Here is a 12158-nt window from a genome sequence, read left to right on the forward strand (position 1 = left end):
AAAATCCAAGTTAATTCTATCTTGTGATAATATGTAACTTAATTTCTGTCAATGAAACGCACTCACGGGTCTGACTGGAGCCACTGAAGGATGATTCCAGTGGTACAGTATAAGATTGAGCCTTGTTTCCGAGGCAACCGACTACAAGTGAAAAACATGAATTAATTCTTTCTACAACTTACTATGTTCTAAAAACTATGTATTACAAAAGTTTTAATTTTGTAATTTGTTAGTAGAGCTACACTTATTTTTTCATTTATGCAAATTGATAGTTTATTGTGCTGATAAACACAAGTGGGATTAAATGAAGGGGAAAAAGAAATAGCTCGGTGAGCCTCACCTTTCTTGTCTCTCACTCTTTAATCATCGGACCAGTGTGCAGCTGCCTTGCTTGCTCTGTGGCTCAATTTAAGGGGCACATTACCTGTGGGTCGCCTAGCCTGTAGACTGTGTCGCTGTAAATTGAGGTCCCTTTGATACCACACAATTGAAATGTTCATCTCTTGAACTGGGGACTGATAGTTGGTGACATATCTTGCTGTTTGCTGCCTGTGCTGGGATAGCCTGATAGCCTAGCGCTCTCTCTACAGAGGACTACCCTCAAGACTTGAAGTATCTCACAGCTCTCTCACAGGAGTGAGTCACACTGAGCTATTTGTACTGCTTTATCATTTAACTGTTCATTTCTTATATATCTGTCTGTTTATAGTTTAACTGTTCATTTCTTATGCTATATATCTTTAATTATATATATATAATTATCAGCAATCTGGTTTTATCTCTCTAGAGAACCCTGCCTAACACATTTTGGTACCAGGAGTGGGGTGAATCTATTGACTGGAGTGAATCAATTGTTTCTCAGGGCTCAATATCCTCCTCTTCTGGATCATAAGCCCATATGTTCCCATCCCATGTTTCAGGGTCCCAACTTTTCCCAATCAATGCCCTTACTTTGGTTTCAGACACTGCTCTAGATCTGCAATTCAGCTGCCGCTGTAATTCAGCCACTCGCATAATGAGACTCTGGACCTGGTTCTCGGCAATGTCAGTTATTTTACTAGCGCAGAGAAGGCTCTCCTTTGTAGCACACATGGAAGTTTTCAAATGCGTTACTCTGCACCTGAGGCGCACTTAAGGCTCTGAGATCATCCCTCTCCTTAATCACACTTTCCATTGTAAGAAGGACCAACCAACCAGCTTCCCTATACTTGTCATCCTTACAAAACTCTTGGAAAATATCAAACATACGATCACCCAGAGCCTCTCCTTTAAGCAGCACCTCTTCTATCAGTGGTGCTACTTTAGGTATTATCTTTGCTATTTCACATCAGGGGTTAGGAAGAGTAGCAGACCTATCCATGCTTTGGGATGTTGAAGTAGCCTCACTAGTGTTAAGACTAGTCAGGCTGGAGAGCCAAGTTAAGAAGCCTATATTTATGATATTATTTCTCTGGAACCACTCCTGGTACCTACCACAGCAGTAGAAAATGCTACATTTAAGTTCATTCTCCATTATTTTAATGATTACAATATAATATTAATGACTTGCTTTGAAGGCATCATATAGATCACTTAGTGGCCTAAATTTCTGTGAAAACTGCTCACTTAAAAACCTAAATGGAATCTTGAACTCCAGATGATTAGAGAAACCGAATGGAGTGAGACAGGGCGTAAACGATACTGAACACTCAGATGGCAAAATAAATAAAACCAGGGAAGTGCACAGGTGGTCCTAAAAGGTGAAGAACACCACCAGCCCCTTTCAGGGAAACAGACCGTCTACTAAACCAAGTGCAGGAAGTAAAAATTAAATTAGTCCATAATATACAAGCATATTTAGAAATGTCAGTCCAAATAGGGTTTCTAGCGCTCACTAAAATCTACCAGTAAACAAGAAATAGTCTTTACCTCTGGAGACGAATTTGGTAGCCAGTACTGTTACCACTGCCACAAGACTCAGCCCTTTCTGCAGCCACTCGCTCTGCAACCTTCAATTCAAATAAGTAATTACACACACATAGTTTCTGTTTCACAAATATTCACATCAATAAAAATTGGGGGTTGTTGAAAGTTTCTTCTTCAGGTGTTCAAATAAGTCAATAACAAAACAATTCAGATATATATGTTAAAATCTAAGATTATCTAAATTTGTGTGTGTGCTTCACTATCAGCCGTAGACTGCTTCTTCCACGTTCGCTTTATAGCCTCCTATAGTGTCCTTCAAGGTCAGATTTTCCTTCCTTGCTATTTTTAAAGTGCCTTCCTTTAGCAAAAACCAAAAGAAATCCACCATTGAGTTGATCCTGACTCACCCTGACCTTAAACAGGGTTTCCAAGACTTAAAACTTTATGTGAGCACACAGCCTCATCTTTTCTCCGTGGGTGAAGTGGTGAATTTGAATTATCGACCTCTAGGTTAGCAGTTCCATGCTCAGCCCACACTGTCACACTGGCTCTGTAGCAGACTCTAATTCCTATCTTCCGTCTTGTTTTATCTAAAATAGTTGGATTTCATAGATTCTTATAACTGTCTATAATTTAAGACCGAATACAAGCTATCCTTTGTTTTTGCTGGAGATGATCAGTGTTGCTTATTTCCTAGTTTGGGGTTGAGATCTGAAAGTCATGGAGCCAGAAATCAACTCTGTATAAATGAAAAAAATATTACAATATTATATAAAAATATTATAAAATTGATGTGTGTAACCAATCGTCATCCTGACTATGTGACAAAGAAACAGAAATGACATGATTAAATTTAGAGAAATAAATACCAATCAGTATATCGAGTACATGTTAATTTGACCATTACTTCACTTTTTGCTACTTGAAATGGCTTAGCTTCCAAAAGACCTTGGGAGATTAAAACAAAAGTAACCTCATTCTGGAACTTCCTATTGTCACCATATATTATAGCTGCCACATAAGTGAGTATTTTTAAGTACAGATCTTAAAGCATTTCTTAGAAACAACTTATAAATGAATATTTCCCAAATTATCTCTGTAATGGGAAATATGTTCCTGTTCCTAAAATATCTGTTCCTGACAAGATTCTACATTAAATTATCTATAAAAGTGATATACGGCACAAGCACAAAAGCAAAGACAGTCATAAATCTTCGTAATTTAGACTTATGCTCAGAATTTTGTAACATGGAAATAAATTCAGTTTACATGTTAAGTATTACAAGAAACCACAATATCTTTAAACAATGTATAACTTACATCAAATATATTTGCTACATTGATATAACTAAAAACAAACATACACACCCTCTATATTTGTGTTTGCCTTCTTCAAATTTGGAATGTATGAAAACATTATCAGATAGTCCAGATTAATTGGAAAAAACAAACCAGGTATACATAAAGCAAGGCTTTATTTTTCATGATTTTCTTATTGAACAGCTAACTGCATTCATAAAAGCAACCATCAAAAGTGTAACTTTAAAAATATGCTAAAAGGGTGAGAATGCCTATACAACTTGAAGAACAGTCAGGTTATTAAACTGTACAAGTAGACGATTGTTGGACTGGTGTGTGTTCTGCTACATGTATGTTCAACAGAAAAATAAAATAAGTTATTAAGAGAAATACAAAACACGTTCATCTTCTACTAGCATCCAGTGCTTACATACTGGTAAACACAATCACTAAGAGCTGAAAACAGAACAGGACGCATCAAGTGAAAAACTGAAAGCATCTCATGATCGACATTATTTGTAGTTCGAATCGCTTCTCTAAAACCTTTCATACTAAAACTTGCCTGGATGTTTAGCTTACTTTAAACATCTATTATCTGCAGGATGGTCATTCAATCGTTTGGTCTTTGCTCTTGCTGGGTGTTGCGAATGCCAATTCATAGCCCCTTTTATATGACATAAAACTGTCCCCTTAAGTTTTTGGGGCTACAATCTTTGCAAAAGGAGACTGCTAGCTCGTTCTCAGTGTGAACCTTTCAGGTATTAGCCAAGTGCTTAATCACTGCACTACTAGGGCTCCTTCTCTCAGTTACTACCAAATACTTTTCAACCAAATAAACAAATGTGAAATCTAATTGCGACTCCATCTTCACATTAGTAAGCTCCAGCAAGATTGCCTGAAGGAGAATGCAAAGGACAGCTGACTTACAGAAATGGCGCTGATTCTTCTTGGCTGAGTACACACTAGCCTGCAGGCGGATCCTTTTCCTCGCTCAATGTAGTTATCCAAAATGAACTGAGTAACCTGCGTGGTTTTTCCACAACCAGTTTCTCCACTTATTACCGTTACCTGATTGTTAGCAATCAAATTTATCAATTCCTATTTCATAAGAGAAAATAAAGTAAAAGCATTACACACTAAGTCTGAAACACAGTAACAAAATTCTACCCAAAGATAAAAAACTTAAGAAACATCTTAACATTTTTAAAAATCGGTTATGTACGATGCTGGCAGTTTAGGCATATGGATCTACCTGTGTGAGATATAAGTAGAAACAAATTATGAACAGAATCAAGTGCTGGTAAAGAAAAACCCACTGACAAAAGAAGACACTAACAAGAACGTAGTGCCATGCACAAGAAATAACATGAATTTAAAAGGCATTAGCAGTTGGGGTCACTTAAGTATAGAGGTAACCTCCCGACACATTTAATGACTACTAATGACACTACAGAACTTTTATTACTATGAACAGTTATAGCTGTACTGTCAGGACAAATTCTAAACACTGTTGGAGAACAAAAAATAATATGATTTATTTCATTCATTCCCCTAAAGATAATTAAAATAAAGTTTTTAAATACCCAAATCAAACAGGTAAACTTGAAGTCCATGATAAATCTCCTTTGGGGTAAAGATTGCCCTTAAAATTTTTAGACAAACACTAGGATTTTTAACATTAAAAACATTCGTTGTGCTAACAAAACCAGCTGACAGCTTCAGAAGAGTCTTACACTTTCATTTTCATCTACAATGTAACTTGAAAAGCTACCCTTTAAAGGGCCCCCACCCCATTATAACACGTTTCAGAATACTTTCCACATTTGAACACTGGAATTGTAACCATTAATTACTTTGAAGTGGAATGTGATTTATTCAACAAGTACTACCGCGTGCCTTTAAAACGCCAGACACTATTCAAGCAACACAGACCGTAACAAATTAGACAGTGTCTTCATGAACACATACGTAGGAGCGGTAGACACAGAGATAACAAGAAGTAATAAATGCTATGAAAAGTCTAAATAAAGACAGACTTGGAGGACAAAGAGGGATAGGAAACTATGTTCTTTAATACGGGATATTTCTGTGATAAAACACAAGTGAACATACTGTCAGGTGTTTCATCTTTTGTAAAAACATTGCAACTGGAGTTGAAGACAGACAATTTACTCAAAGTAATTTATATGTGAGAGTTCTATTTTTGATTGTGGAAGCCTCCACTTACTAATATTAAACTGGGAATATTTCAGGATCATGATCAGTTTTCTTTTTGTCCTGTATCATTCAAAACAATGGACTAACTCTTAATAACCTTTAGGAAGAGGTTCCTAAATTTTTATACACAGCTTTTAAAGTGCATTTTTGCAAAAAAAAAAATAAAATAGTGTATGTTTTACCTTTTGCATTCCATATGAAGGCAACTTTTCCCGGAAATGCTGAAATTTTACCAAAAAACAAAAAGATTTTAATTTTGACAAAAGAAATAATTATAATCTCAGTAATCAAAATATTATCAAAATAGAAAACACAATTCATTGTCATTATTTCTGACTCAGTAACCCTATATAGTTTCTGAGGTTGTAAATCTTTATAGGAGCAGATAACCTCAATCTTTCTCTTAGCCATGGAAATTAGCACTGCACCGCCAGCCTTGAAGTTAGTGGTTCCATGTTTATCCACCAACACCATCAGATATAGCTAAATAATCTAAAACGTAGTTGAGGACTTAACCATGTGCACCACTCAGAGACCTGCCCTGAACGGAATCAACTCAACAGCAACTAGTTTGACTCAGTAATAACTGACGTCTCATTAAACTGACTTTGAAAAATTAAACTCAAGCCATATTTTTTTACTAACATTTCATGTCCTTACTATATAAGCTGCTGAAAATGAAGTAGACTGTAGGGTATGCAGAATTTTCATTCTCACTGCTTTTCTCAACTACTCTTGAAAAAAAAACATAGGACTGTCCGGGTGGAAAAATACTTCAATGACCACATTGAAAGTGTAAATACATTTTTATCAAGCAAAAGAAGATGATAAGTATTTAAAATAGTAAATTTTAAAGATCTTGCTTCTCATTACCTGCATTTCGATATATCGAGGGTCAGTTTTTTTCCGCTGTAAATCTTCGAACAGTTGTTGGTCTAAGGTTACGTTTGGTTCATTTTCTTGCAAGAGATATTCAGAATCACGATCAATATATGATTTGTTCTTGCTTTTAAATGTTATTTTTTCTTGGTCTACGAATTTCTTTTTCTGGTCTTCAAGTTTCTTCCCTGAGCTTGGCTTGTTCTCCGTAGGAATTTCAGTACCATATCTATTTTGACAAAATAAAAAAAGGTCAAAGGGCTAGTCCTGCAACAAAATAAATCAGCATATTTGTGGTAGTTACATAATCCGCTGTCAGTTTGAGAGTGAAGGGGCAGAGTTTAGTCTGTCCACCAGGTTTCCGGGTGATGACCGCATTTGGAGGCGCAAAGGAGGTAAATAGCCCACTGTAGGTGGGACACACAGACACTCCCTGCTAGACATTACTGATGATGGACCGAATGTACATATGCTAATGTAGCCAGAGTCCTGGAGCTGAAGGAGCCAAGTGACAATCCTGCCAGCACTAAGATGCTTCCACCACCACCACTGGATCTACAAGACTTTCCACCTACTGGCCTGTGTTCTTCCTACATTCAGCCTCATTGCATATGTTGTGTGACTCTGAAGAGGAATTTATAGATCGGTATCAGACATATGGACCTGCACTGGACTGGGCTGGGATGTTTTCTTAATGTACAATTACTCTTTGATATAAAGTTCTCTCATACACATGAATGGTTCTCTAGTCAACCCAGACTAACACAAAAATTTTTTAAATATTTCAAAAGCACCAATAATCAAAAGGTTTTATTCTTTTTCTAGTATAGTAACTATAAAGTATAGTTCTTATAACAAACTGAAATTCTTCTACTCTTTAAGTAAATATTCCCAAATATTTCTTGGGGTTGTTATTAAAATTTTAAAAATTAAGTCTTCACAGGCTAGTCCATCCTCTACTGCAGCACTGCAGTGACTCAATGATTTTTTTTGATTAGTTTTGCTTTATAAGCCTGGTTTAATTTCATGGCTTTATTTCCTTTCCAATCTATAAATTCAATTCAACATCACACAGTCCTAAAAAAATTCTGCTAACTTTCCCCTAGATACAGTTTCTAAAATCCTACTACAATAATATCAGTAGGCCTGTCCCACAGGGGAATTTCTGAAATATTTCTGAAAAAAATTTCATATGCTGACAATGTATCATCTAAATTTTTCTCTTCCACTAAATCTACTATGTGTACATCAAAGGGGGGAAAAATCCCTACTTCAAAACTAAATTTCACTTACTAAAGTGCCTAAAGCAGTTATTTGTAATATCTTTACCCATTCTTTAAAGACTATAAGCACATAGTGCACACGCGCACACACACACACATATTTTTTACCCATGATCCTCAGGAGCAAACCAGGATATCTGTGCTTCTGAATCTTTATCATTCTTAGCTTGGACAGAATTCAGCAACTGCACAATTTGCTCTTCTCGATGCTCATCCATGTGTACTACGGCTCTCTTTTATGAAAAGGAAAAAATATTTTTAAAACATAAGATAGTGGATGCAAAATTATTACTTAATAACAAAAGGAGAGTATCATGAACAACAAAAATGATTAAAAGTTAGTCATATGTCCTCTAGTCTAATTAATCCATGTCTTCAACCTAACTTAGGTAGCTATACTTTTAAATTATTTTCTATTACATAGCTATTAAAATTAAAATACAATAGGCCCACCCACACCTCCCCATACAAAGTATATTCATGTCCTTTCTGAAAACTTTGGTCCTCTTCCTACAATCTTCACACACGAACTATAATATTTTCTGTCTTAAATTTTAAAGATTCAATTAAAGTTATTAAAACCCAACTGCTATTTTAAAAAAAGTAGGAAGATGGGAACATTTGGCTATGATGAAGTTTTATACTAATGATCTTACAGGAAGAGGAAGAATTTAAGCGTAAATGCCAAGCTCAGAGAGAAAAAGACATCAGAACTTCATGGAGATGGTAATAAAATGTGGTCTATGATTTAAGTTGCTTCAGATAAGGAGAAAGAAAATGTAGAAAGCTTAAGTATATACCTAGGAAATGCATTAACAGATAAGGTTAAAAAAGTACAAATGTCTAAAACTCCTCTTTTTGGAAACTTTCATTTTCAGAAATGACATAAATTTAAAACAGATTCTTTGAAATCTATGATTCTACAAACCTCAGGATTAATAATGTGCATGTCAATCCACAGGCAATGGGAAACAATTGAAGAGCAATGAAAATTAGCACCTATTAAGACCTAAAAGGCGAGGAAGGTGGATAAAATCATTAGAAATGGAGAGTAAAACCACCCTATGATGTGAAGACTGTTTGAAGAGGCTAAGAAGGAGGCATGCAAGAGAAGCAAAGACCTCTCTGGTGGGAGCAGGGCAGTCACACTAATTAGGGGCTGCTGACTGTGTGTTGGGCAAGGGCTGGTAGAGGTCACAGCAGGATGTTGAGTTACAGACCTTAAGAACAATGGTGGAATTTAAGTAATAATTTTAAAACAAAAATACACACCCATTGACAGGGGATCAATATAATTCAAGGTCCCTTCACATGCTTGAGAGCAGAACTGCTCTAGTTTTTAACAGAAGTAGTTCGGCAAGCCTCTCACTCACCAGCACTGGGTGGGCTGGAACTGAAGCACTTCAGTTGGCCACCAAATGTAAACTGTACTACAGATGTAGGAATAAGGAACTGGATCTCTGGATATACTCAGAGCTGATAATAGAAATTTGAAATTTCAGACATCAAAGGAAAAAAAATCATAGCATTGTGTGCTCACCTTCCCAACACGATCGCTGAAGACAAACGTGTGCATAAGCAAAAGTAAAGAAAGCTGATAGGACCCTGCAGTTGCCTTCCAGTCTCCGGAGATCCCGTCTGCCAACACCGGGCGAATGACCTCCCAAAACCGCGACCCAGCCGCAGCCAGTGTCGTAGCCGCCCGAAAAGGAGCCGAGCCCAGCGGGGGCGCAGCCCGGGGTTCCGTGGGCAAGAGGCTACAACAGGAGCTGATGACCCTCATGATGTCTGGCGACAAAGGAATCTCTGCCTTCCCGGAATCAGACAACCTTTTCAAGTGGATAGGGACCATCCACGGAGCAGCTGGTACAGTCTATGAAGACCTGAGAGCCTGCTGGGAGAGCCCAACATCGACAGCCCTTTGAACACACATGCTGCGGAACTCTGGAAAAACCCCACAGCCTTTAAGAAATACCTGCAGGAAACCTACTCAAAGCAAGTCTCCAGCCAAGAGCCCTGACCTTCCCTGTCCTTGCGTTCTCTTCTCTTCTGTAGCTGTCTGTCCTCCCTCCACCCCGCTCCTTGATGTCTGTGTAGAACTCTTATCTCAAGCTATGGTGTCATTTCTGTTGTGTTTGTTTTTTAAATTAAGTCTCCATTTGCACCCTGTGATGATTGTATTAAATAAATAACATTTGGGGTTGGTTGGGGGGGGGGGGAAGAAAGCTGATAATGCCCAGCTATCAAAAGATGTAATGTCTGGGGTCTTAAAGGTTTGAAGGTAAACAAGCAGCCATATAGCTCAGAAGCAACAAAGGAGCACACCAGCCTGTGTGATCATGAGGTGTCAAAGGGATCAGATATCAGGCATCAAAGAACAAAAATCTTATCATTGTGAATGAGAAGGAGTGCAGAGGGGCGACCCAATGCCCATTTGCAGGCCACTGGACATCCCTTTAAAGAAGGGTCTCAGGGAGGAGATGAGTCAGTCAGGGTGCGATGTAGCAACAATGAAAAATACAACTTTCCTCTAGTTCCTAAATGCTTCCTCCCCCTTCCCTACTATCATGATCCCAATTCTACCTTACAAATCTGGCTAGACCAGAGGATGTACATTGGCACAGATAGGAACCAGAAACACAGGGAATCCAGGACAGATGACCCCTTCCGGACCAGTGGTGTGATTGGCGATACTTGGAGGGTAGAGAGAGGGTGGGTTGGAAAGGGGTAACAGATTACGGGCATCTATCTACATGTGACCTCCTCTCTGGGGGATGGACAACAGAAAAGTGGGTGGAGAGCGACATCAGACAGTATAAGATAGGACAAAACAATAATAATGCATAAATTATCAAGGATTCATGAGGGAGAGGGGAGTGGGGAGGGAGGGAGAAAACGAGGAGCTGATGACAGGGGCTTAGTTGGAGAGCAAACGTTTTGAGAATGATGAGGGCAATGAATGTACAAATGTGCATTACACAATTGATGTATGTATGAACTGTGGTAAGAGTTGTATGAGCCCCTAATAAAATGATTTAAAAAAAGAAGAAGCCAGAGATAGTATGACAATGACACCAAACACAGTTGACTCCGGTTGGAATGTCAACAGTTCTTGCGTCCAGCGTCCGCGCACTGCAAGCAAGGGAGCACTCAGCCCTCAGACCCCGAGCGCGCGGGTGCGCTGCTCCCGGCTGGCTGAGCGCTCGAGAGGGCTACCTGTACCCCCACTCTCCATCCAGCACGAGCAAAGCAAGTGCAGAAGTGACAAAGGAAAGAACACGGGCGGCCGGGACGGCGACGAGGGCGGGCGCCTGACCCCTCCCTCCCCACCAGCGCGTCCCTGAGCACCGACCTCCTGCCGCTCCGCTTCCTTGTTTTTTTGGCCCTGCTTCTTGGCGTACCACAAGCCGATTTCGCGGCCTTTCAGGTGGCCGGGGTGCCGGCCGCGGCCACCCCGACCACCCCCGCCTCCGGAGCCGCGGCTCCCCCCGTGGCCGCCTCCTCGGCCGCCGCCGCAGCCCCCGCCAGCGCTGCGCAGGCAACCATCGCGGCCCCAGGTCTGGTGGTAGTCATTGCTCATGGTCCCGCTGGGCTACGCCGCCGGAGACGCCGCAACCGCTGGAAATGGCGCTCGGGACCGGAAGCGGCGCCGGGACCGGAAGCGAGTGTGTGTCCGCCGCGTTTTGCTTCCGGCGCCCCGCGCGAATAGGAGGGCCGTGTAGCGTCACAGGCGAGCCTTTCCGGTGACGTCAGGGCGCGGCGACGCCGAGCCCAGCGGAGGACTGAGCGAGCTTCTCGGTGTGGGGCGCCCGGGAGTGTGTGTCCCGCGTCGGCGGAGGGAGAGCGAGCCAAAGGCTGGCGGTTGTGTTTTCCGAGGCTTAGCAAGTGGCTTTTCCTTTCTGATTCTTCTTCGCAAAAGCCGAAGTTTGCTTCCGATTCCTGTAGCGTATAGTGAATCTGAAACAAAGATCCCCGTGGATCGCTGCATTGTCCCCTCAAGGTCCATAAGCAACATTGTCCCGTCGTGTGCTTTCTTTTTGCTTTGCTGTTTTTGCTGTTGTTGTTCTTAGTAGTTACGCCTTGAAAATAATCTGACACCTACCGGTTTAAGTAATTAAATACCAAGATTAAAATAGTCCTGCCATCTTTTAAAGGATTGTTATTAGTTAATATTCAGTAGCTTAAGACGGGGATTTTATTCGGTACAGAGCTGTTAGACAACTTAAAAAGCAATGGAGTCATGTTCTGTAAACGAACTGCTGGTTTTGGACCAGGCTGATGAATGCCTTAGACAAGCTCTTCAACAATCGAAAGGCTGGCTTATACAGACTTGGAAGCTCTTACAGGGATCCCATAAGGACTAAAGAACGCTTTTCGAAGCAGTGAGTTATGAAAGAAAGATGCTCTATATCATGGAAAATAACAATCTGGGAGTCAGGCTATTTCTCCCTAAAAATTTAGGGTTAATAAACGATTTTTGAAACCGTAAACTTAGTTGTTAGGAGCTGCTAATTGGTTCTGACTCATGCTGACTGGGTGTTTAATAGAATGAAAGGCTGCGTGCTCCTTTGTCAT

The 12158-nt window shown here is 40.0% G+C and overlaps 1 protein-coding gene and 1 pseudogene across 1 annotated transcript in view; one reads left to right on the plus strand and one right to left on the minus strand.

The window, feature by feature from the left end:
- The window catches only part of DHX36 (DEAH-box helicase 36), a 42784-nt gene extending 31558 nt beyond the window's left edge, over positions 1–11226 (minus strand). Inside the window, exons 1-7 of the mRNA XM_075546946.1 lie at positions 10936–11226; positions 7692–7816; positions 6295–6529; positions 5604–5642; positions 4132–4302; positions 1909–1988; positions 67–141 (exon numbers count right to left, since the gene is read on the minus strand). Coding sequence (XP_075403061.1) covers positions 67–141; positions 1909–1988; positions 4132–4302; positions 5604–5642; positions 6295–6529; positions 7692–7816; positions 10936–11163 — 953 coding nt within the window. The 5' untranslated portion in view covers positions 11164–11226. The remainder of the gene's footprint in view (positions 1–66; positions 142–1908; positions 1989–4131; positions 4303–5603; positions 5643–6294; positions 6530–7691; positions 7817–10935) is intronic.
- Positions 9186–9688, plus strand: LOC142447169 (ubiquitin-conjugating enzyme E2 C pseudogene; annotated as a pseudogene).
- Positions 11227–12158: the final 932 nt, after the last annotated feature.

This window comes from Tenrec ecaudatus, chromosome 4, assembly GCF_050624435.1.
Source record: "Tenrec ecaudatus isolate mTenEca1 chromosome 4, mTenEca1.hap1, whole genome shotgun sequence".
In the NCBI taxonomy this organism is placed as follows: Eukaryota; Metazoa; Chordata; class Mammalia; order Afrosoricida; family Tenrecidae; genus Tenrec; species Tenrec ecaudatus.